At 48.0% G+C, this 24,880-nt stretch overlaps 3 protein-coding genes across 3 annotated transcripts in view; 1 reads left to right on the top strand and 2 right to left on the bottom strand.

Moving 5' to 3' along the window:
• Positions 1 to 58: 58 nt before the first annotated feature.
• On the top strand, positions 59 to 5,430 carry LOC135816998 (mucin-2-like). Its single transcript, XM_065330102.1, has 3 exons — positions 59 to 68; positions 1,145 to 3,180; positions 4,195 to 5,430. Exons 1-3 carry the CDS (start codon positions 59 to 61, stop codon positions 4,924 to 4,926), a joined length of 2,778 nt encoding a protein of 925 aa, XP_065186174.1. The 3' UTR covers positions 4,927 to 5,430.
• On the bottom strand, positions 5,332 to 7,805 carry LOC135818330 (coiled-coil domain-containing protein 1-like). Its single transcript, XM_065331686.1, has 3 exons — positions 7,312 to 7,805; positions 6,414 to 6,524; positions 5,332 to 5,842 (listed from the first exon to the last, which is right to left on the bottom strand). Exons 1-3 carry the CDS (start codon positions 7,669 to 7,671, stop codon positions 5,834 to 5,836), a joined length of 480 nt encoding a protein of 159 aa, XP_065187758.1. The 5' UTR covers positions 7,672 to 7,805; the 3' UTR covers positions 5,332 to 5,833.
• A 3,940-nt stretch (positions 7,806 to 11,745) lies between these two features.
• Positions 11,746 to 24,880, bottom strand: part of LOC135818328 (uncharacterized) — a 38,001-nt gene continuing 24,866 nt past the window's right edge. The window contains exons 17-28 of the mRNA XM_065331684.1: positions 24,625 to 24,756; positions 21,368 to 21,478; positions 20,203 to 20,232; positions 19,540 to 19,693; positions 18,823 to 18,971; positions 18,326 to 18,489; positions 17,608 to 17,759; positions 16,128 to 16,213; positions 14,568 to 14,598; positions 14,078 to 14,118; positions 13,575 to 13,649; positions 11,746 to 12,704 (exon numbers count right to left, since the gene is read on the bottom strand). Of these exons, the coding sequence (XP_065187756.1) occupies positions 12,378 to 12,704; positions 13,575 to 13,649; positions 14,078 to 14,118; positions 14,568 to 14,598; positions 16,128 to 16,213; positions 17,608 to 17,759; positions 18,326 to 18,489; positions 18,823 to 18,971; positions 19,540 to 19,693; positions 20,203 to 20,232; positions 21,368 to 21,478; positions 24,625 to 24,756 (1,452 nt within the window). The 3' untranslated portion in view covers positions 11,746 to 12,377. The remainder of the gene's footprint in view (positions 12,705 to 13,574; positions 13,650 to 14,077; positions 14,119 to 14,567; positions 14,599 to 16,127; positions 16,214 to 17,607; positions 17,760 to 18,325; positions 18,490 to 18,822; positions 18,972 to 19,539; positions 19,694 to 20,202; positions 20,233 to 21,367; positions 21,479 to 24,624; positions 24,757 to 24,880) is intronic.

Below are 24,880 nucleotides of genomic sequence, written 5' to 3'. Positions count from 1 at the left end.
TCTTATCTTGTAGTTCTTTGGCTTCTTATCAAGATGGTGTTATTCGTTATTCTCTGCGATGACTGGAAGTGGGTGAAAACTTGAAAAGAAGGTGCCCAAAATTGTCCCGAAGTACCGAGTGACGTCACGCCGGACTTGACCTCCACGCGTACATTCATCGTCAAAAACAAAGTCCAGCCCGTGTGCTAGTCGATCGAGCCAACTGTTCAATGTACGGTGCACGCTTGCCTTCTGAACTCGGACACTGATGTGTACGTTGTACACAATGAGAACGCGAAAAACTGACAAAACCAAACAAAAGTCGACAGAAGTTTGTCGCACTGGTCCTTCCTCAACGAAGCTCCAGCTCTTTGTTTTATTTGTGATTACGAAGGAGTGGAAGGATGTGTGTTTGGTGTTAGTGTGACACGCATACCTCGTACTTGAAAACTATGTCGTTGTATCGAAGGTGGCGGTGTTGCCCACCCGACTCTGAAATGAAAGACGTCGGAGTTTGTCATGTGCATCTTCAGCAACATCGCCAGATGAATCGCCTTCACGTAGCTACATTGCGTTCCTTTGGGGCTCGGGTTGGTGGTGTTGTCGCCGGCCGGAGGAGTACTGTTTTCGGCATACGCGCTCATCATCGTGTTCCTCATACGAAAAGTTCAAAACAACGACGTACTTCCGTGCTCACAAAATAAAACTAATTACTTAGATCCTCGCGGAAGAAGTCAAAAAGGTGAGAGCTCAGCTGCTTTTTATTTTGATTTGGCTGTGTAGCTGTACGTGGGTCTCTGCCTCTTTGGCATTCTCCTTCGGTACGACGGACCCATCTGTGTTAGAGTTCAAAAGGCACACGTGCACCGTACACAATGGTACATCGGAACAGCTAGCTCAATCGACCAGCACACCGGCTGGACTTCGTTTTTGACGACGAATGTACGCGTGGAGGTCAAGTCCGGCGTGACGTCACTCGGTACTTCGGGACAATTTTGGGCACCTTCTTTTCAAGTTTTCGCCCACTTCCAGCCATCGCAGAGAAAAACGGATAATACCATCGAGATCAGGAGCCAAGGAACTACAAGATAAGACAAAGAAAAATTTTGGTGACAGTTCCCCTTTAACATGACTATGATATCCCGATGCATGTCTGATTGAACAGGGACAACACGTCCAGTACCGACCACCACACTGCAGCAATCAACAACCCCACAGTGGAATTCTACTGCTGCAACTACACAGCCACTGACGACTAAACCAACAACACCTCCAACCACTCCACCCACAACACCTCCAACCACTCCACCGACCACTCCACCGACAACACCACCAACCACTCCACCGACAACACCACCAACCAATCCACCAACAACACAACCAACCACTCCACCGACAACACCACCAACCACTCCACCGACAACACCACCAACCACTCCACCGACAACACCACCAACCACTCCACCGACAACACCACCAACCACTCCACCGACAACACCACCAACCACTCCACCGACAACACCACCAACCACTCCACCGACAACACCACCAACCATTCCACCGACAACACCTCCAACCACTCCACCGACAACACCACCAACCACTCCACCGACAACACCACCAACCACTCCACCGACAACACCACCAACCACTCCACCGACAACACCACCAACCACTCCACCGACAACACCACCAACCACACCACCGACAACACCTCCAACCACTACACCGACAACCCCTCCAACCACTCCACCGACAACACCACCAACCACTCCACCGACAACACCTCCAACCACTCCACCGACAACACCTCCAACCACTCCACCGACAACACCTCCAACCACTCCACCGACAACACCACCAACCACTCCACCGACAACACCACCAACCACTCCACCGACAACACCACCAACCACTCCACCGACAACACCACCAACCACTCCACCGACAACACCACCAACCACTCCACCGACAACACCACCAACCACTCCACCGACAACACCACCAACCACACCACCGACAACACCTCCAACCACTACACCGACAACCGCTCCAACCACTCCACCGACAACACCACCAACCACTCCACCGACAACACCTCCAACCACTCCACCGACAACACCTCCAACCACTCCACCGACAACACCTCCAACCGCTCCACCGACAACAACACCAACCACTCCACCGACAACACCACCAACCACTCCACCGACAACACCACCAACCACTCCACCGACAACACCACCAACCACTCCACCGACAACACCTCCAACCACTCCACCGACAACACCACCAACCACTCCACCAACAACAACACCAACCACTCCACCGACAATACCACCGACCACTCCACCGACAACACCTCCAACCACTCCACCGACAACACCACCAACCACTCCACCGACAACAACACCAACCACTTCACCGACAACACCACCAACCACTCCACCGACAACACCACCAACCACCACCCCGACAACACCACCAACCACAACCCCAACAACACCACCAACCACTCCACTGACATCACCACCAACCACAACCCCGACAACTCCACCAACCACAACCCCGACAACAACACCAACCACTACTCCGACGACACCACCAACCACTACTCCGACAACACCACCAACAACTACACCGACAACACCACCAACCACAACCCCGACGACACCACCAACCACAACCCCGACAGCACCCCCAACCACAACCCCGACAACACCACCAACCACAACACCGACGACACCACCAACCACTACTCCGACAACACCACCAACAACTACACCGACAACACCACCAACCACAACCCCGACGACACCACCAACCACAACCCCGACAACACCCCCAACCACAACCCCGACAACACCACCAACCACAACACCGACAACACCACCAACCACCACCCCAACCACTGGACCGACCACAATTCCTCCCACCACTACACCATTCCCGGTCATCACTCCGGGATGTCCGGAGAGCGGCTGTCGTGTTCGCAGGGAGTTCCTTCACATGAGCTCGGCGGAGCAGGATGCTTTCGTCGGCGCACTCTTGGCTGTGTCGCAAATACCTCAATTCCAGCCCACCTATGATCACCTGATGGCAACGCACACAAACCATTTCAACACGGGAACTCACACTCCGCAGCAGTTCTTGCCATGGCACCGATGGTTCCTACTGCAAATGGAGAACTTACTACGACAGGTAAGATGTTCAAAGAATATTCTTTGCAGAAAGGAAAGGGACTCGTGGATACGAGATAGGAGTACTTCGAAGTACATGTAACTGTCCATCACTATAACAAGATAATAGTTGTGGACAGTCACTCATAACTCGTATGTATGCATCACTTTGCTTTTCCAAATTGTATTAGTGGCTCATCATCCGAATTTCAAAAATATTTTGCCGATATTCTCTGTCTTGGCTCTTTCACAACCCACATTCTTTCTCCACCAATTGGTCAAACTATTCTGCAGGCTGGCCGCATGTCCCCCCCCCCCCCCCCCCCCCCCAGTCAATGATATTGTACTATAGAAAAACACAACCAATCCACAACAAATGGGCACTGATTATATTTTTTCCAACATTTCTGTCCAAACGAATACTGAATCTGCGGACAGGACTGTTTCGTCCTTTGTGAACTCATCAGCGCAGCACAGAGGAAATGAGGCCGAACCTGATGGCAATGAAAATAAAATTTCCAAAGCCAGATATAAACCAGGCCCAAACGTACCTTGCCAGAGTGCTCAAACGAATACATTACACATGTATGTATTCGTTGGTTATGGGTTGATTGCGTTTCTTTTGATAATTGCCTTCTTGTCTCTGACTAAAATTTTAATTCTGAATTATTGGTCCTTTTACTGAATTCGGACGGAACGGTCGGTTCAGACAATTTCCCCACGTGGGGCGGGGTGATGAGATAGTTGCGGTGATTTGAAGATGAATAACTCTGCTTGTGTGTATGCATGTTTGTGTATGCATGCATGTGTGTTTGTTTATGTGTGTGTGTGTGTGTGCGTGCGCGCACGCGCATATGTATGTGAATGTGTGTGTGCACGTGCATGCATATGTGAATGCATTATATGTGTGGGTGGGTGGGGTGTGTGTGGTGGGGGGGGGGGGGGGTGCACATGCGTATGTGAATGTGCGTGTATGTGTGTGTGTGTGTGTGTGTGTGTGTGTGTGTGTGTGTGTGTGTGTTTTGGACACGCGTAGATCCACTGCAGCATCACCATCCCATTTTGGGACTGGTCTCGCTACTCATCCGCTCCGTTTACGGCACCATTATGGACGAACCCCAATCTTCTGGGTGGTGATGGGGATACCTCAGCAGGAGACTGTATTCAAACGGGCCCTTTCGCGGGGCCGTTATGGACAGTTCGACCAGATGGCTCCTGCCTGCGACGCAAATTTAGCGGTACCATGCCCACTATGGCTAGCATAAACCAGTCGTTTGCAATCCCCGCTGCGCAGTTCCTGCAGTTTGAGTCGACCGTTAGGACGACATTCCACGACGCACCTCGGTGCAACGTCGGCGGCACAATGTGCTCGAATCGCTCCAGCAATGCCCCCGAGTACTGGCTCTTCACGGCATTCACGGACTCGATCTGGAGTACGTACCAGAACATAAGTACAGCGCATCACGACGCTTTCTTCCCGTCCATCACGGCACCGTTGACGGGCACCGGGGGAACGGCGTTCCCGTCGGAATACGTCGACAATGCCGAGCTTCCCGGCGGCGTGTGTGTTCAGTATCAGTCCGATCTCCAGCCTGTTCCCACGGGTACGCCAGCTACCACCGACGACGGGGGCATTATCATCGGCCCTGGTGCCGGTGGGCCGACCAACCCCAGTGGAGGCGGCGGCGGCGGGGGCATCATAGTGAATGGCGACCAAGATGCCGAGCAAGCGGAGGACGAACAATCCGAGAATATCTTTGGCTTGTAGAATTTCACGACCAGTCATTCATCTCCCAGTCTGCGTTGCAGCTTGATTTTATTACTTAGCCCTCACCGATGCATGACACAAATATGACCCTGTTCTCCCCCCCCCCCAATCCTTCACACAATTTGTTCTCGTCTAAAATTTACAATTTCAGCCTTACCTTACTATATTGAACTCTACAAGTGTATATATTATGCAGTTCATGGTGGCCATGGGCATAGCTAACCTCAGCGGCTCGCGGTATGAAGCCACTGCTAGTAATTCACAAAATTATCTATTTTCCAATAGGCTTCACCCACAAATTTGACAATAGTCCGTAGGACCTTTTTATAGTAGTTTGCTAGAATCATTAGTACAATGTCATGCTGCTGTCGTTTCACTTTTAAGATTTTAATCGCCATTCAACCATTGAATGTTGTGATTCATTGTTTCAAATGTAACGCATATAATTATTATTCGGAATTCATAATTATGTTACGTGTGAACAGCATCAAAACCGGCTCCGGACTTCCGCCGAATAGTTGTCAGGAGATGAGTGGCAAACACAAGCATCAATTTAGTAGAATAAGCAGGGCAAAGAAGATTGTGACCTGCGGTACGTAACGCCACTGCTTCATGAAAATTCTACTGCACCGGTTATCGTCACTGAATCACAGCTGAGCCGCATGCTAGGCGGTGCCGCAGTCATATGATAAATGTGCAAACCCAAGTCAGATCAAGTGATTTCGTGCAAATGCAGTTGCAAGTCAAACACCATAGAACAATAATAGATAGAATAGAGGTGATACGGTGAAGAAATTAGTAGAATGTGTAACGTGTAATAGTGATCTGTTGAGCGTGATGATAGATACGGGCCATGGAGTTCGATGCTGATCTGAACACTGCATGATAGGTGACCAGCTATTCATCCTTAGAAGTTCTGGACATGATGAAACACAAAAGAAACAAAATCAGTACACAAATGTGACTACCCATCCATTCAATTGTCTCGGACCGCGTTCATCATAGACCACTAAAGACACGAAGCCACTCTGTGAACAGTGTGCGGAGAAATCGTTCGACTGTTGTCTATGCTGCTCAAATGTGCAAGTACCGGCAGCACAGAACTGGAGCTAGCAGTCGCAGGCCCAGAGGTAGTTTGATGAACTATTTGCAAGCTGAACAGCAAAGTCACAATCCCATCCGCAGGCTGAAACCGAAGGCACATAGGCCCTGAGCCAAACCGGCTCGCACATGGAGACTAGTGGATGCATCAACCACAGGCATATTCTAACAGCAACATGACTCAAATAAGTCAATATTGCTACAATATCATTATAACAATAAAGGTTACATTCACAACAAATAAATAGGATTTGGCTACAGTCCTCTAGACACCGTCTGCAATAGCCCTGTAACTTCTCAAATTTTCAGAAGCACATTATGCACATGCACTTCAAATAAATCTCATTTGTAAATTTCCGGACACCGACAGCGCAGCAAATGCTGACCTTAGGGCTGTAGTTTGGCATGACATTGTCATTACGCAACTGTTCCTCAGCTACGACCGGCTCGCTTCTTTCGTTGTACTCCTGGTCAGCATCGGACATGAAGTCCATTGCCTGCACACACAGAGAGAGAGAGAGAGAGAGAGAGAGAGAGAGAGAGCGAGAGAGAGAGAGAGAGAGAGAGAGAGACAAAGAGAGAGAAAGAGAGAACACGAGTGGTCAGCAATGAGCACTGGGACACACCATGCTGCAGGGCGAGCAAGGACATGATGCACATCTTGCACATATACGTAGGTGCACACTCCCTGCTGCCTCACAGCGCAGCCCCAGTACGTCAAAGTCTTGTTAGTCAGCTAACGGCGGGCATTCTTTCCTCCTTTTCCAGGATTTGGGGGCGCATTTTTTTTCAATTATAAAACTCCACTGCTTTCAAATACTGGATCCATGATCAAATGGTAACATGCTTCTTCCTCTGTACTCATACGACAAGGAGTGTACACTGTCAAATCGCATCATTATCGATCAACATGAATTGTCCTCCGATATGCTATTGAAGTTGATATTGACTGAGTGAAAGAACAGTTACTCATACCTAGCTGCTTTAGTACGGATAACACTTTGCCTAGCGTTGCTGATAGCTTATAATGAATTAAAGTTAAAATGCAATGGGGGCTTAGAATCCGTAACCCGATCTAAACCCTCGCATATTTTGCAAGGAACAATCTAGAAGAGCACCAGAGACATACTAACTTATACGCTGGGCTCGGTTGAAACATAATCTGCACAAATATTCAATCTCCATCAATGGACAGAATATACACAGTCAACCATTAATCATCACAACACAGCCTCATTATATCATCATTATGTCATGCTTCCATTACCATTACATCATGCTTACATCATCATTATGAATGGCATATTGGTCCAGCACGCTGTCCTGAACTTCATCCTGTTCACGTTCGCCATCATCCCCGTCGTCTCCCAGAAAATCGGACATATCGTATTTTCCATCAGCATCCTTGTCTACACCATCCATACTTTCGTCGAAGTTAGTGTCCTGCAGCGACTTGAGGTACTCTTCATCAGTCGCATCCTTGTGTGCAAAGTTTTGCTCTATGTCACCTTCCTCGTCCATGTAGTCATCGTAGATGGACTGCAGCTCTTCGAGATCATCCATTTGATCGATGTCGCCCATCAGGCTGTCTTCGTCGCCCAGGTCTTCGGCATCGTAGCCGTCCACCTCGTCACCAAACTGCATCTCGTTGTCCTCCTGCGTAGTGTCGTGCGTGTTAAGCTCACGCGCGAGCGCGGCCGCTCGTCCTCGCAGATCACGCGGCAGCGTCCTGGGAACGTCACCCACCTTGGTGCAGCAAGAAAGAGAAAATAAAACACAGCAACTCCTATTGCACCGAACCTTCTTTTCTGATATGACTACAAAACGTCAGTAGCTACTTTTTAAAGTAGGATAAAGGCTGAACAAAGAAACTCATCGATCTGCAACAGCCTTATTGAACATTACATTATCGCGCTCTTCCACCCAACTTGCACAAAACTTAGCACTAAGCCGAGACGGGACACACTACCGATATGAAAGCATTACGATTAGTCGATTACCCAGCCCCTTTGCGTAAAGCTGAATAACCAGTAGTGGTGATGCCTGCTGAATGCATGGAGCTTGACACGGGCACATGCACGAGAATGAGAGCTGAACGTTTCAAAGCAAGATCAAGAAATGCAAGTGGCAACGCACGAAGAGGTACATACCGCAGCTGTGATCCGTCAGTCATGCCATGTATTCACGCGGTGCGGCAGAGCGAGATGCAAGCACAGAGAGACCAAAACACAAGAACGTCAGCAGTTAAATAAGCATATGCACTGCACTTTCTGTAACACCCGAAAGCCAGCAAGTGATGGATACATGTAAGTTCGGTGGAAAGCAACCGGGGCCTCCTCTTTACCACATCCGTGTTCATAACTGGTGCATGCACGCCTGAAACTACGCGTTTGTGCATATTTTGCTGGCTTTTGGAGCGTGCTGCGTATGGAAAGTCCCTTGCAAATGTGCCGTGTGAAGGCACCACCAATGAGCGCAGCTTTAGAATAGCAGAGTCGAAGAGTTTTCGTCGTTAATGTCCCCAAAGTGTAGCCAGTGAGGTGCACGTATATACCGGCATTCGAAAGCAGAAAAGGTGCCCTATGGGCACCCCCGTTTTATTTGAGGAATGAGAATAGTAGAGTGCCTAGTTCGACTCTGCCCCTTGGGTTCTTGTGAAACCTGTGGGTGAAAGGAGTTGACGATATTGACATACTGTAGTGAGAAAAATGATTATGAGTACGCTGCATGCTCCATGTCAGGTTATGCTTTCAAGCCGATGTGGTAAGCAGGTGCCCAGTCCATGTGCTATTAGTGAAATGGGATTTACAGAAGTGTCATGTGCCCTACCCCAGTGGCCAAGCTTCCCAAGCTTAAAGATATACATTTCAACCTGGTACTCCATGAATGCAATGAAAGGCAGGTACATGTAATAGAAACCACCCTCACACGCCGAGCTACAGCAGGGGTGTAAACAATACTGCTCCAGCCACTCACAGCGGAATTTCAAAATCAGGAGCAAAATTTTGCGCACTGCCCTCCATGATTCAGAGTGATCCACCGTAGATCTACGGCTTGAGGCCGGAGCTAGCGCGGAGGGCAGCGAGACATGATCGCCAAGCACGGGTAAGGAATAACGGATTTCAAATAACTAGTTCACGATATTCTTTGGCGAGCGAGGAGAAGCGATGCCTATCGAGGCGGTAACGATAATAATTATTATGAACTCTCCGGATCAGTACACAGCACATTCACTCACCGGATTTCGCAGTAGCTTGACCGAGGACACACATGCATATCCCAGCAAGTAGCAGCGCAGGATAACGAGCCATTGTCGCTAACTCACAAGCACTACCCCGACGCCAGAACTAGTCGTTGCCTCAAAAGGCGGAATCTGCAACAGGACTAGCAGCAGGCGATTTTACAGCTCACAGAAATGCAGCTGCAGCTCAAACGTCAAGCAACGTTTCCCCCCTCCGCTACCTGTCTTGCCCCCATGTTTGACAGTTTGTGCAGACTCCATGCAGTGCATGCATGCAGCGCAGTGCTCTGCAATGTCCGCATACGCCTGCAGTCCACCGTGTGTCGAGTCTGTCGCCGACTAGACTGCCGCTACAGTGCTCGCACATGCACAGTCGACAGCACAGCGGATTTGTGCAGCAAAAGTGGTGTCGAGCCCTTTCGACTTTCGTACCACCTCACAGTACTGTGTCAGTACGACAGTAGATCTACCTGAGCTGTGTAGACTACTGGCTGTAGCTCAGATCTACGCCGGTCAAATCGATGTTCCGTGTTGTTGCATGGCCATGACTCGACTGTGTAGATTGTTTCCATAGGCTCGCGCCCCCGATGTAATGCGGAAACACACTGCTGGAGCAACGTCAAGTGCTTGCAAGTCCCTGTTGACAGTGGTGTACTTATTCGGAAGGCAAACGCAGAAAGAATATCGCCTATCGGTCTAGCTACGGTACCTACATAACCGGTACGCGGTGGATCTTTGTGAGTGCCAGAGAGAAATGCATGTAAATGATGTAGTCCGAAAAACCAACTCCACTTGAGGCCGTGTGTGTAGCCCAACGCCCATGCTGTCAGTCGAAACACAAAACACATCAGTTTGTGCCCGTAATATCCCCAAGAAATGTCATGTGCAATAGTACTAAAATAATTTAATTAAGACCTGGCCTGCGCTAGCCTCCTTGCGATCCGAGTACATTTTTGCACACTGCCACAACAATGTGGTCTGATGAAATATTTTGTTCAGTGTAGACCTACTGGCAGTACTGTTGATCAAAAATATACCAAGGCCCATCTACAGTAACATCCCTTGATTTTTGGAGAATCCATAAATCCACATAAACTGAATACGAAATAATACAAAACACTCAACTCTAAGAGTCTGTATAGTTACAATTTACTGTGATTATGCTGCATCATGTGCTTCGGACAATCTGCTCTGCTCACAGCAGGCGACACTTGCTATGTACAAAGCTCAGCCATTGTAGACCTACTACATATACATGTATATGTACATATACATATACATATACAGTCAGTATCGCCTATAGCGTTGGTGTTTGATTTTGAGCATTTTATCACTATAAGCGATATATTACTATGACCGATACTGCATGCAATGTATGCGAGTGGGGTGTCAAACGACTCAGCGCGCCGTGCACATACGCACTACATACATGTACAATGTCATGTAGCTGGCTGTAGCTCCGGACACACAAAATCAGGATTTCCTCATGATGGAGGCATATTTTGGCAACTTGTACAAGCAAAACTCACCAAACAACACTCATTGGACAAGTTCTTCACGAAGAAGTAACACCCTGTTCTCCTCTGACATCGCTTGATTTCACATCAATCACTATAACCGATGCAAAAATAGTGTAAAAAACGTCTTTTGAAATATGAATTTGATCACTATAGGCGATATATTACTATAGACGATTATTACTATACGCGATAACTTTGTATACTTAGTTATGGCAAATGAAAATGAATTTGAGAAATTGATCACTATATCCGGTATATTACTATAGCCGCCAACCTTATAGGCGATGCGGACTGTACATGTACATGTATATGTATGTACAATACCATGTAAACGTACTCGTCCAGTACAGTCTCCAAGTAAAATATCTGAACCAAGTGATACTAGTACTCAGTTACCGTATTTTACCGGTTGTAAGTCGACCCCGGTTATAGGTCGACCCCCGTATCCGGAGGTCTCAATTCTGCGTTTCAAAGTTTTCACCCAAAGAAGCACTACTAACCACTACCTTCTACTAACACAACAACAAAATAATCATGTAAACATACCCTAATGGAGGGTATAACGTCCCAATCCTTGAAAAAGGCCAATAAACTGCAAAAAGTGTACACACGGTGCACTCGTGCATGCAGTGCAGGTCGTTTTTGTAAGATACTGATAGTTCCTGGTTATAAGTCGAATCCCGGTTGTAATGCTTTGGAAATAATACTTGAATTGCTTCACTTGTAATGATTCCCCAGGTGCAGATGATGTCCAGCTGCTAAGTATCTACGAACAGCTGAGCTTCTGGGCTAGGGTATCTTCTGAGCCAGCTTAGCTGCAAGGAAAATCAATTGATTATCTCGTAGTGCTCTGTTCTCCGTGCAACTATCCAGACAAGATCAAGAGATACTTGGCTAGAGTTCCCAGAGGGGGGTTCAGCACACTAGGGTGCGGTATGCAGACCAAGAGCCGTGAGATAGAATTCCAATACATTGTATCAAATACACTGACCATGAGAACAGCATGATAACATTAATCAATGTGAAATTACTAGGGCCAGTATCCTGTGAGGAGCAGCTGGCATGGCATGCAATGACTTTGACTACATAAATGTCTATTGGTATAATTATTATAACAAAACTGATACAAGTATTACGAAGTAACTTAGCAGCAGTCCTAGACATTCACTGGTTTTCAAAATATATCGTAGATGTGTTCAAAACGATATGTTCAAATCAATACGAGCTGCGCAAAAACCCATATATCAAGCGCATTAAATGATAGCTACTCAATCACTCGTGTGGCTGGCTGTTTGTGCGCACACACTCGTACTGGACCAACAGAGAGCAGTAACATGAGCTAACAGAGCTACAGGGTATAGCCTTGCCATCATCCTGTCAGATTCGGCAAGGATTGTCCAGCGAATCCACGGAAATAATGGCACCGGAAAAATGGGCTTCTTTTGTCAAGTGTTGAAATTTCGATCTACCTATACATGCAAAGTGTTTTCCACGGACCGAATTCTCTAGCGGAAGAACTTCACTTGCTGAAAGCATGATTTGTTCTGGTCGGGCAGACCGTCTGTACGTCTGTATAGAACGTGAGGTGACTAGGGTTCAAACCTTACTTCCTTGGATGGATCGATCTTGGCCTTGTCGTATGCCTGGACCTTGCCCTTGACGATATCCACACGATCCAATTTGGCTGCATTCAGCAGTTTCTTGAACATTTCGGAGCTCGACTTCGGCTTCAGCGGATTGATATAGCACACTTCATCGTGGATGGAGCCGAAGACGTCCCCAACATCGATAGGCTCCGCGATGACCCCAAGCTCAGCATCTAGCATAGGCGCAAAGTCCGGCAGTTTCAGCTCCGGTTCGATCTCTGCCTCGACGGCCGATACGCCATCCAGCATCTCTGAAATCTTGTCTCGAACCTGGCGCAACACATCAAAGCAAAAAAATCAAATCTGATGTCACCATCCACTCTCTTTCATGCTTTGCTGCAGGAATTGAAAATGTTCACTCCACCGGAGCACAATCAGCTTCATACTGCAATGAATTCAATTTCACACTGCATGCTACCCAATGTATCAGTAGAGACCGGTTAGTCTTCGAATATAGAATGTTTCCAAAACTCTGCTTGCCCTTTACACCACACTGGAGTAAATAAACTCAAGTCCAAACATTTTTTGCATAGCAGCTACTTTTGCGGACATGAACGGCTACGCACGTACACACCCACACATACCGTATAGTCGCGGATAAGAGCCGGGCTTATAAGCATATAAGCCGCTTTCTGCATCAGGCTTTAATGCAAACCAGGCTTGTATGCAAACCATGCTTATATGCACCACTGATATTTTTGCCAGGCTTGTATGCACATAGAAGCCAGGCTTCTACGCGCAACACGCGTATGGCGGCAGTTTTACTATGCACCGTACATAGCGCATCGACTCTTGACCTACTAGTGCCCGATCCGCGCTTGCATAGAAGCCAGGCTTCTACGCGCGACAGGCTTATAGTTATATGCATTTGACCCGTTTGATTTTCAGGCTTCTATCCGCGATGTGCTTGCATGCAAACCCGGCTTTTATCCGCGACGGTAATCACACACAATCACATCTTCGAGCCAACAGAAGTGTGTGCACCCCCCCCCCCCCCCCCACACACACACAAACCTACACACTCACAGACACACAGATACCCCTTCAAGGTAGTTCTAGATGGCCAGTTCTCTGGGTGTCAACAGTTGTTTGGGATGAAAATATCCCGACACTATAGACATTTGAGTGCACTGTCTGTACCTGAAGGTAGGCCAGGTCACGGAACCATGCCAGCTTTTCAGGGTCCACCAAAGTCTTGTCCTCATTGGCAGCATCCTGAAAGAAACATATCCAAAATAGGAGAACACAACCGTGGCAATTGAATACTATGTCTTTCACTTATTCCACCTTTCGAAAAATATCGCATCACTGATGAACAACATGAAATTCTAGAGAATATAAGCCAAATGGTACAAACAATTGATGTTCTTATTGTTGTTGAGATTTTATTTTGTATCGCAGACCAAACGGGCAATGATGCCCAATATTTTGATGGCGATAAAGTAACGGCCAAAAGCCAAGGATACAACAAACCTCCACGAAAGAGAGGCAAACACAGACTGCAGACTCAAAAAGAAAAAGAGAAAGGAAAAAAAAAGAATAAAAAAGAAAGGAAAGAAAAAAAGTACAAGGGAAAAAGGGGGGATGCCATCAAGGTGTGAGTTCCTACACAGAAAATGGCATACTGAGCACAACAAGCATACCTTAGCCCCGTCACTCTGAACGCCATCCTGCTTGCCTGCCGCTAGATGAGAAAACAGACATCAAAACAAAGTCAACATTGTGATTTTTTTATGCTGCTGGAAATCCTATTCACTTGACACCAAGCACATATGCCATGTGAAGAATCATGGAAATGGCAGCAGCAGCATTTCAGTTACATGAGTATGTAATGGACAAAACATGTAATGCACTTACGTTCCCAAAGACCACTGAAATTATGTTAGTACACTCTTGCCTTCACTATCGGTCACGGCACTTCACTACTTATAGGCACTTTCTGGGACTCGGAATTTCCGACCCTTGAAGAATCCAATCTAGAGACTGCGTCCAGCATTTTGTGTACCAACCGAGCTGCTGCATGACGTTGCCACCGTATGAATCACTCATGCTAAACATAGTGTGAAGTCTGCAGCACACTGTTGCATTTCACTCGCATGAAATATTGAAAATCGCATAAGGTTCAGTACTCACCGTCTGTTTTGCCTTTGCCTTTGCCAGCGTCCTGCAAGCACAAGGAGGAAGGAGACCAGACTTGCAACGGTTTGCTAATGGCAACAGCATTAGCAATATACAGGGCTTAGCCTTTGCTTTGCTGGTATACAGTTCAGTCGGGTACCGAAGAACGGGGGGGGGGGGGGGGGGGGGGAGGAGGGGGGAGGGAGGGGGACAGCCTTCTCTGAGTCTAGACCGCTCTTATTTTCATGTACAAGCACTACAGTCTATGAACAGTTGAGTCCCCACGTATACATTGGTATACTACGCTTGGTGAAATCCTAGCCTGCTCGCTCTTCGGCTCTCCGTTCTTCTGCCCCCGGCAGTACTATAATTCACAAAACCCCGTCCTCGTTATGAAATGCGGCTTATACTAGCATGTTCAGTGTGTTGTGTACAGTGTTTGTCGCCATATTGTCCCTCTCCGTATTGTCTCTCTCTCATCTATTATTATGCAAGCTCGTTGTAAATTAATGTCTTTGTCTTGTCCCACAATGGACTCCTGCGTGGCTCCAGGCGAACACAACATGGTGGCAGCAATGAAAAGTGAAATACAGTAAGTATCGTTTATAAAGTGACCGGATATAATGATATACCGGTTATAGTGATAGAACACGTCAAAATCAAAATCAAATCAGAAAAAATACAGCTAAAATATCACTATATACACTATTATCGGCTATACCGATATATCGCTTATTGTGATGGACTTCAGGAAGCAAACCATATCAAATGTACAGGAAAATATCGCATATAATGATCAAGAGTGATGATCACACATGTCCGTTTCTGGCTGTGCTACCCCTTGCAATGTGCTCCCTTTGTATGCTCTTGTCCGTTTCTGTATGCACATGTCCTTTTCTGGCTGCGCTACCCCTCGCTCCCTTTGTATGGTCTTGTCCTTTTCTGTATCTTTCTGCATGCTCTTGTCCGTTTCTGGCTGTGTTGCCTCTCACCATGATGTTGCCAACTCACGTACACAGCCACTCATATCATGTCTATTTCTGGCTCTACGCAACTCGTTGGACACCGAGTATAGTAGATCTACTAGATCTACGTGAGTACTCGTACGGATCCAGCTCAGGCTTTTTTTTTGGAGAACACGCTGAAGAAGCAGCCATGCCACATGATGTATCGAAGTTCTAGTACATGTACAGTCTGTACTCGACTACTCGTACTGCACTGCCATGCATGCACTGCTCTGTGTCATGCACCGGTACGAGTCCGCGGAGCATGCATGCACTTTCAGCATGCTTTTTCCAGCGTGTACGCATCATTTCATGTGCAGTCATGTGCCATGTGTCGGTCAAACATGCAAATCGGCTATAGTGATGCACCGGATATAGTGATAAATTTTCGAAAATCAAAGGGGCACGTTATATCCGATATTTACTGTACAGGGTAGATGTCTGTATTCCGTGACAAAGTCAGGGTGCGGCTCATACTCCGGAAATATGACATCCACAGAACCAGGATTGGTAATCTTAACTAAAATGACTAGACAACACGACGGGACGACAACACAGCCGCCGTGCCTACCTTCTTCTTAGCGTCCTTCGTATCCTTTGCCAGTTTGGACTCCTTACGCTTCGGTTCGGGCTTCTTCTGGCCACCCTTTCCCTTGCCTGAGTTGCAGGATAAGTACCACATAGCAACAAGGATGTCAGTGAACTGCCAGCGTCATTGATATACCAAGGAGAGAGCAGATATCGAATTAAGTTGCGGTCATGTACCTTTAAATGGTTCAGCATTGTTCAAGTCGTTGTTAAAGTCAAATTGTTCAAGTTAACCCTTTAAGAGCCACAGGAAAATTTCAAAATTCTGCATTTTTTCGTGTTCCTTGGATCATAGCTTCAGTTCTACTCACTCAATCCTCACAATCCAGGGCTTCCTGGAAAGGTCTCTGCGAGAGGAAGAGAATGAGGTCGATCATGATAGCCAGCACACCGTCTATCCAGCGCTAGATCGCAGCGACAGTACGAAAAATGCCCCAAATGCGTCCAATTGCGTCCCGCTCCAGATATTTCATTTTGCTCGATCGTGGAGTTCCAATTTTTTCGCTGTGTACTCTTGACAATATCAACAGTGAAACCCGTGCAAATTCGAGTAAACCAGCGTGACGAAAAGTCTCAAAATTCTCAATACTAAAGTCGCACTGCGCGCTTTTGAAATTGCCACGATCGCGGCTCAACTTACGAGTGATTTATCTCAGGAACCGTTGCTCGCAGCGCTTCGCGAATTGTTTCTCCTGACAGGTGAGAGTTTTCTCTTCGCCCTGGATATTTCGATCACTGGATTTGAGCGAGATTGGACTGAGTTACGATCTTTTGAAGTTTTGCATTTGAATGCGTCGTTTACGACGCATTCAAGTATGGGGCGGCTCTTAAAGGGTTAAATGTATCCCATTCGGCCAGCGCATTGTCCACAGTAAACCGGCCGTTGCACATTGGTGGTCTGTAAATGCAGATGATCTCACAGGGTATATTCTAGGACGAATTTCCAACCGGTTACGGTCCAATGAAGAGTCGGGGGTGGGGGGGGGGGGGGGTCCCCCCGGAAATCTTTTTCAAAATACAACCCAAATATGGCACTCGACAGCAATTTAACAGATTTCTTGGTGCTGGAGTGTAGAAAAGATATAAGCAGCTCCATTCACCCACAGAAAAGTACGGGCGGTTGGAACTGATTTGTAACTTTTCAACCGGTCGCCAACAATTTCAACCGGTCGAAAACCGGTTGGGGCGGTTCTAGAAAATTCCCTGATCTCTACAGGTGGTCTCTAAGGAGTCTAAATACAGATAGTCTCCAAAGATTGGTGGTCTCTTTTGACTGAAACAAGGTGTTGTAATTCCTGAAAAGCATGCACATTTTTTTCTAACTCCACCCTCCAAAGCCCCGGTAGACTACTGTTCCTTAGTGGGCAGTGCAATCTTCTTGTATGTGCATAGAATAAAATTGCTTGCTACGCTAATTGCTTGCTACGCTAAATTCTCGTTGGTATCCTTTTCAACAGCCATACCTTTGTCAGGACCAGCGCCTTTCTCCGGAGATGTCATATCCTTGGCCTGTGCAGCATCGTCTCCCATATCGCCGAGCGGTAGATTCATCTGATGGCGTAGTGTAGTGCAGGTGTCCGCCACCGTATCAACCAGACCCTCGAGCAGCAGTCGCCTGTGACCAGGCCACAGAGAACACGTACACAGAACAACTCCAGGGTATGAACAGTAACACCTGTGACTAAAAACCACCCCTTGGGGCCAGAGCCGGACCGCGGTCTTTAGTGGCAGGTGTTCCTTTGTTAGAGGTTCGCACGGCACAACCATATATGAATGTGAGACCGACCGTGCCTGGCTACGTGATCTGTAGTGCCAGGCTGGTCGCTAGTCACGGCGGTCATTAGTTACAGGTTTTACTGTATTACCAACATGCTTGACCTACACTGCACTGCACTGAAGATAACCAGCCTTTTTGGGGTGTATCCATGAATCGGGCTTGGAGTGCAATGGAGACAGACACTTCAAATTATAGCTCACTGCCCACTGATATTATGTAGAGTGACTGGATGTGCCTGCATGTGTGTGTGTGTGTGTGTGTGTGTGTGTGTGTGTGTGTGTGTGTGTGTGTGTGTGACTGTGTGTGTGCGCGCGCGCGCGTGCGTACGTGCATTTGTGTGTGTTGGTGCTTTTGTGTGCATGTGTGTGAGCAAATAAGTGCAAGAATAAACGCGTCACACTCACATGAACGATGTAGTTCGCTGATGGACGTCAAGGAGGTCTTCTCTGATTGTGCCGCTGTCATTCTCCAAGTGAGGGTCGTTTGTTGACACACTGACCTTCTCGTAGAGCTCTGCACACCTCTTACGCTTGTCTTCTTGTGCTGGCTGTACAGGCTTTAGTATGAGCTAATGCAGAGATCAGGACAGAACAAGCAAACGGGAAATTTTGGGGGCGTTCATTGTTGATAAGACTGTCGTTTTGTACAGAACAGGACAGGACAAGTAGACGTTCCGTCTGCAAGAAAGGTGATACGTAATCGACATCAACACAAACATGCAGCTACGTATGTGCACGCATGCACACATACACATACACACACACACACAAACACACACACACACACACACACACACACACACACACACACACATGCACACACATACAAATATGGATACAAAAATGCTGCTGAGGGAATGCTTGAGCTTAATAAAAGAGAGCCATTTCCCCAACTATCCTACCTCATGCAGTGTGGGAATTCTATAGTCCCAGACGGCGTTCGGATTGATGTCCATCTGCAGCTCGACAGGCTTGTCAGCTGGTGGTGGCTCCGCTGCCTTTGCTCCCTTTCCACCCTTCTTGTCTTTGTCCTTGTCTTTGCCCTTACCGGCTAGATATTACACAACAAACACAGGGTAAAGGACAAGGAAGGCTTTGCGCCAAGTCTCAATCATGTCCGCTAAGTAAAGTATACAGGGGTGAGAAATGATATGTCTCAGCCAGTCCTGAGTCATGGCGACTGCCAACTTTTTCAACCACTTGTATCAGGCAGCTCTTTTCGTACGCATTTCCCTAAACTAACCCAGTAGGGACCACGTCTATAAATACTGGCTATACTGTGTCCAGAGGGTAACAGTGCAGATCACGCAAGCCAACAGAGAAAAGTGTCTAGAATCCTAACAAGTCAAGTAAGTCAATTATCCACCAGGAAACATGGTAGAGTACTACAGGTGTACTATTATCATGATACAGCACAACAGATAGTTGCCGAATATCCTACCCCAGTCAGCGGCGGATCCAGCAATCTCTACAGGGGGGGGGGGGGTACAGTATAGTCAAAACTGAATAGCTGATACATGGTCATGGACACGCATATGGTTGCCAGTAGTACATTTACGAAATTTAGGGGGTTCCGCGGAATCCCTGGAACCCCTCCTCGATCCGCCCCTGGTACTCACTTTTGGCAGACTTCACGCCAGCCTTGCCCTCGGCAGGCTTAGGTGTGGCAAGGCCTGCCTCTGCCAGAGCCTCTTCGTCCTCCGGTGCGTTGGTCGCCAGCGCATGCATCGTCTCCAGCGTGGGCACCAGGTTCATGTGCACGAGCTGCAGGCTCTGGAAAACGGGGAAGAAAGATAAGTTCAGCCCGGCACGCATGCAGGCCTCCTAGCTGCTAACGGTGTGGTTGTTGCTAGCATGTGCTCCTGTCATACCAAGCTAAGAACCAGGCTCTCTTAGAGCGGCAGCATTCTCCGCAAAGGGTAAATAGGTTATGCAGATGACGTCATAGGTGATGAGTGTACTACCGGCCATACTGTGCAAACATGTTCTTCCACATTTGGGAAACTTTCCCTCTTTCTGGCTTGTGGACATTTCTCTTGGTTTCATATTCGGACAGCAAGCACTGGATCTGCTCACCAGGATAATACTCAACACCAACAATTCAAGAAATCCTGCATCATGCATGCTGTAGACCAGTTCTGTGACTTCCGTCAAAAGAAAATATCTCAGATGGCAGCAGCCTATACACATCAGTTTTCTCAGATAAAAGCAGGTATTCGATAAGCATAAACATTTTTTTAATCTTCAACTGGGTCCATTAATTGCAGTTTCTGTCCACTAACCGGGTTGACTTCAAACAAGATGTCTTCCTCCTGCAGCAACGGCAGCAATAGTAAGCACACATTTACACATTATATTATTAACATGATCATTCACTTGTAGGAGGCAGGCCATTGGCCTGATTAGAAAGCATAAATGCATGTTGACTTGATAAAGTCTGAAGAAGGGCTGAGGCTACGTGCAGCTTCATCTGTGGGCACACCCATTCCCATATGGGTGTGTCCACCTGAATTCCTTTTGACTTGATTAAGTTAACGAAAATACCGTACCGCGCCATACTACAACACACCACAGCATACTACACACACACACACACACACACACACACACACACACACACACACACACACACACACACACACACACACACACACACACACACACACCCACCCCACACACACACACACAACATACTGCACCACACCACACCACACCAGATCACACCAGATCAGACCACACCGCACCACACCACACCACACCAAACCACACCACACCACACCACACCAGAACAGACCACACCAGACCAGACCACACCACACCACACCACACCAGACCAGACCAGACCAGACCAGACCAGACCAGACTAGACCAGACCACACCACACCAGACCACACCAGAACAGACCACACAACACCAGACCACACCAGACCACACCACACCAGACCACACCACACCACACCAGACCACATCAGACCAGACCACATCAGACCACACCAGACCACACCACACCACACCACACTACACCACACCACACCAGATCAGACCACACAACACCAGAGCAGACCAGACCACACCAGACCAGACCAGACCAGACCAGACCACATCAGAACAGACCACACCAGACCAGACCAGACCAGACCACACCAGACCAGACCACACCACACACACACAACATACCGCACCACACCACACCGCACTACACCACACCACACCATGCTATCCAAAGCATTCACTAGCATATATACCGGACCACCTATTTTTAAAAGGTTCTTCTTTTGCTTGATGGTGCAGCCCTTTGTAATTACTCGCGACTGGAAGTACATTTTCATGCTAGACATACCATTGAACACAATATGAACACAACTGGTCATTAAAGTGTTTCCGCTGTTGCAGCTCCCACCCCAGAGTTTTGCATGTAGTGCATATCCACTTCGTATTTTCTTTTACCTCTTGTCTTCGAACCAGCGGCTGTGATTCCGGGCGGTCTACGACACATGCCACCAAGTCGTCAACGATGTCGGTGATGAAATCCAGGTCACCTGCACGCTGTATTTCATCCTGCATAAGGGAGAAAGCGACATTTGTGTAATGTATATGGGCTTATAGTTGGTGCACACATGCTAAAACTATTGTTGTAAGAGATACTGGCTCCATTGAGATTCTTTTCGTATCACTTGTGTACCTAGAACATTTGTCGGTGTTCTGGAGAGCTCAGTGTCCTGAGGACAAGGCGTATTGCAATAATTTTAAAATTTTAATCATAAGAAGCAGAGTAGCCTAGCTGATGTGTGGCCTGGCCAGGAAAGCTGTGCTCTCAAGTCTCAATTCTACCGTTGTCTTTGGCTGAATGGCAGTGTTTAGCACCGTAGGCTGTCACCAGGCATGCAGTACTGTATCTGGAGTTGTGAACCACTTCCAAATGCAGTCCAGGCTATGCCCATGAGCTGGCATGACATCTCGTGTTACAACCGACCTGAGACCCCCCCCCCCTTCCCCTCTTCCCCAATTGAGATTCCACTACAGGCTAGCCTAATTGCATAGATTGAAATCACTGTCCCCTATAAATCTAGACATGCACCGTTCTCTAGTCTGAAGAAGACATCTTGCATCTAGGTAACACTGTCACGACAGTAGAGCGATTGTTGCACTTTCGTCGCCTAGACCAATCTAGGTGGACTATCACAGGTCTTCATTTACACAAGATGATGCAGATAAATCAGACCATAGAGGGATGGACACGCACCCACTGATACGTACGTGTAGACATGTGGATGAGCAAGACCTTGCTGCTTAAAATCACGATTCTTGTTATCTAGACTACTGTAAGTCGACGAATTTTCGGCCCATTCAAATTTCGGCCTCCCAGAGCTAAACCCCATTTCGGCCGCATCACATTCTCGGGCTCTACTGCTGCCGCCTGTATACACTGTCACACTGAAGCTTGCAAAACTAATTTTCGGCCGCAAAAAAATTCCGGCCAAACATAACCAGGCCTAAAATAGCCTAAAATAGATATGCGCCGAATATTTGTTGACTCATAGTACACTAACTTACACTAACTCAGATAGTATGGTAGATCGATAGAGTTGTGTATGGTAGTGTGTGGCTGAAGCATATTCACACAACTCAACCCAACTCAACACAACTCTCACGCCAGACTGGAGAGCCATATCGTCATTTCCTTGTGAATCACCAAAAATCTGACGTGCAACCTTCGTCTTGGCAAGAATCTGGAAGGGCACATCATCCTTTCGCAGAGATGCCCTGTCCGTCGGGTCGTCCACACGATCGGGTGGGTGCTGGCGATAGGTTTGTTGGCGGCGACGCGATTTGATGTACTCGCCTTGAATGACGCGGTACTGCTGCATGCGATACGTGTCCACTGCGTCGGCGTATGTGTGGCTGGTGTCGGGCGATGTTTGCCGGCTTCCCTTGCCGGGTCGCCGGAGCTGCCTCTTGCCCTGCTTGGTGGGGCTGTTGTTCGCCGAGTCAGGACTGCGAACTCTGACGTCGAGCTTAGTGCAACGAGGCCAATGATCAAGAAAGAAAGGGGCGGGAGTCAACCGTTCATACACATCACCAACTTAATAAAAAGACAATCTTTAAATTTACAATACGCCTTGTTTTTCGAGAAAAAACTTTTATTAAACCTCAGTTTCAGTGAGATTTACAGCTCACCTCTAACTATATTTAGGGAACTCAACATTACATTTTCGTCTTGAGCATTTCCAGAAGTGGAGAATTTCGGGACAAAACAATGGGTGGAAAGTAGTATTGTACGCATAGTGCTTGGACACGAGATCTGAGGAGGGATAGTCCCTTCGTAGGAGAAGACGGACTGCAGAGGGTGGAAAGAAGAATCTTAGTGTGGAGAGACTGACGCAGTACAGAGTGCAGCGGTACTGCTAAAACCAGTACACCTGAATGCAAGGACTTATGATCATGGCAACCACTAGCTGCAGGATTTCTCGATAGGTGTTGCGCCTACATAAGCCAGGAGCATGCGTCTTGATATAATTTATAGTTTTATACCGGTACTCAGATTTACGGATCTGCTCGAAAACTTTGGATTTTCGGTCTTTGTGACCACTCGGTGGTGGGTCTCATCGACTCAGCTCTCACCGCTTTACCGGTGTAACTGCGGCTTGATCCTAAAAGGTGGTTGCGTTTCTGTGGATGCGGAAAACTCTGCCTAACCGAGTCTCATGCGAACCGTGACTATTTTTTGACAACACACTGCAGTGAACGATGGTTCACGTATCTCCCTAAGCCAGTACATTGCATTCTACTGGGCTATGCGGATGGGGTGAGTGCGTGTGCTCCCTGCAAACTGAGTGCGGGGTATTGATCTCGGAACGCAACTCAACGTCGTTCAAACTCACTCTGTGGTAACCGGGCGTTCGGTTCCACTCACACTCCTTCTTCAAATACTGCAGCAAGCCCTTGAGGTTATCGCCTTGCAGGGTGAACACCTCGTCGGTAGGTGCAAACAAGTGCGACTGTGGACCGGCCACAACAGCCGGCTGTTTCACGTCTTCCAGCGACGTCGTCCTGCCGAGGCGAGACTTCCCGCGGCCTGTCTGGACCTCTTTACCAGCCTGGAGCTGCTGCTGCTGCTGCTGCTGCTGCTGCTGCATGAGCGACGGTGTGTCTACATGTAGGTGCGGAAGTGACTTGCGTGACCCAAGCGGCATTTTAAAGTTGGGATCGGGTTCTCCGAGGGCGTTCAGACGCGGCCGTTGAATGCCCGATGCTCTCCGCTGTGAAAGGGAGGTGACTGCCGGTGCAAAAGTTCCCATGGTGTGGCCGCCAAGTTTGTCCTGGAGATCGATGATGTTATGGAGGATATTCTTTGGCGGCCGGTACTGTTCGACCACCGGGAATGTAATGTTCTGCTCAACCTTTGCCTCGGGTGTGTTGGCAGCGGAAGATGCTGATGATACAGCAGGTGTGACACATGCCACACCAAGCTGTGCCTTTTTACGCTCCATCAGAGATATTCGTGGCTTCTTCAGGTCGGGCTCTGGGGGCATTATGGGTCGGCATCGCTCTAGATTCTCACGCGCAATTTCCTGCAGCCTGCCCAGTACATTGCGCCGCCTGCGCTGGCTGCTCTGGGGCGCTCGACTTTTCTTTCGCCGCGTCCTCAGCCGATCGCCGAAGTCGGCATGCATGCCAAGCATAAGCATAGTGTTTCTACTTGCCTCTGAGAGCTGGTACGGAACGCCGGCCATCTGCAGTGCCTGCCTGTCCAGCTCGTCCTCGCGTTCAAACTGGTGCCTGGCCCGACGGATGAGCTTGTACTCGGGTGCTCGTCCACTGGCTGTAGCCGGCGCCTGCAATAGAGCAAAAACAAAGTTGGTTACACTTCTATATCAAACTGTGGCATGGTTTTGCCGTTATGTAGTACAGGTGCTGGAGCACGCGTTATACGTATACCTCCCTCCATATTGGCCTATA

The sequence above is a fragment of the Sycon ciliatum genome, chromosome 5 (assembly GCF_964019385.1).
Source record: "Sycon ciliatum chromosome 5, ocSycCili1.1, whole genome shotgun sequence".
In the NCBI taxonomy this organism is placed as follows: domain Eukaryota; kingdom Metazoa; phylum Porifera; class Calcarea; order Leucosolenida; family Sycettidae; genus Sycon; species Sycon ciliatum.
The sequence above is the reverse complement of the archived record's forward strand: the minus strand, read 5'-3'. Positions and strand labels throughout refer to the sequence as shown.

Excerpts from the sequence above, each read along its gene's own strand:
- LOC135816998 (XM_065330102.1), top strand. Across the intron at positions 3,181-4,194 it reads TGGAGAACTTACTACGACAG|ATCCACTGCAGCATCACCAT; the intron begins GTAAGATGTTCA and ends GGACACGCGTAG.
- LOC135818330 (XM_065331686.1), bottom strand. The coding sequence starts at position 7,671 with ATGCAGTTTGGTGACGAGGTGGACGGCTACGATGCCGAAGACCTGGGC. Across the intron at positions 6,525-7,311 it reads ATGCCATTCATAATGATGAT|GCAATGGACTTCATGTCCGA; the intron begins GTAAGCATGATG and ends CTGTGTGTGCAG.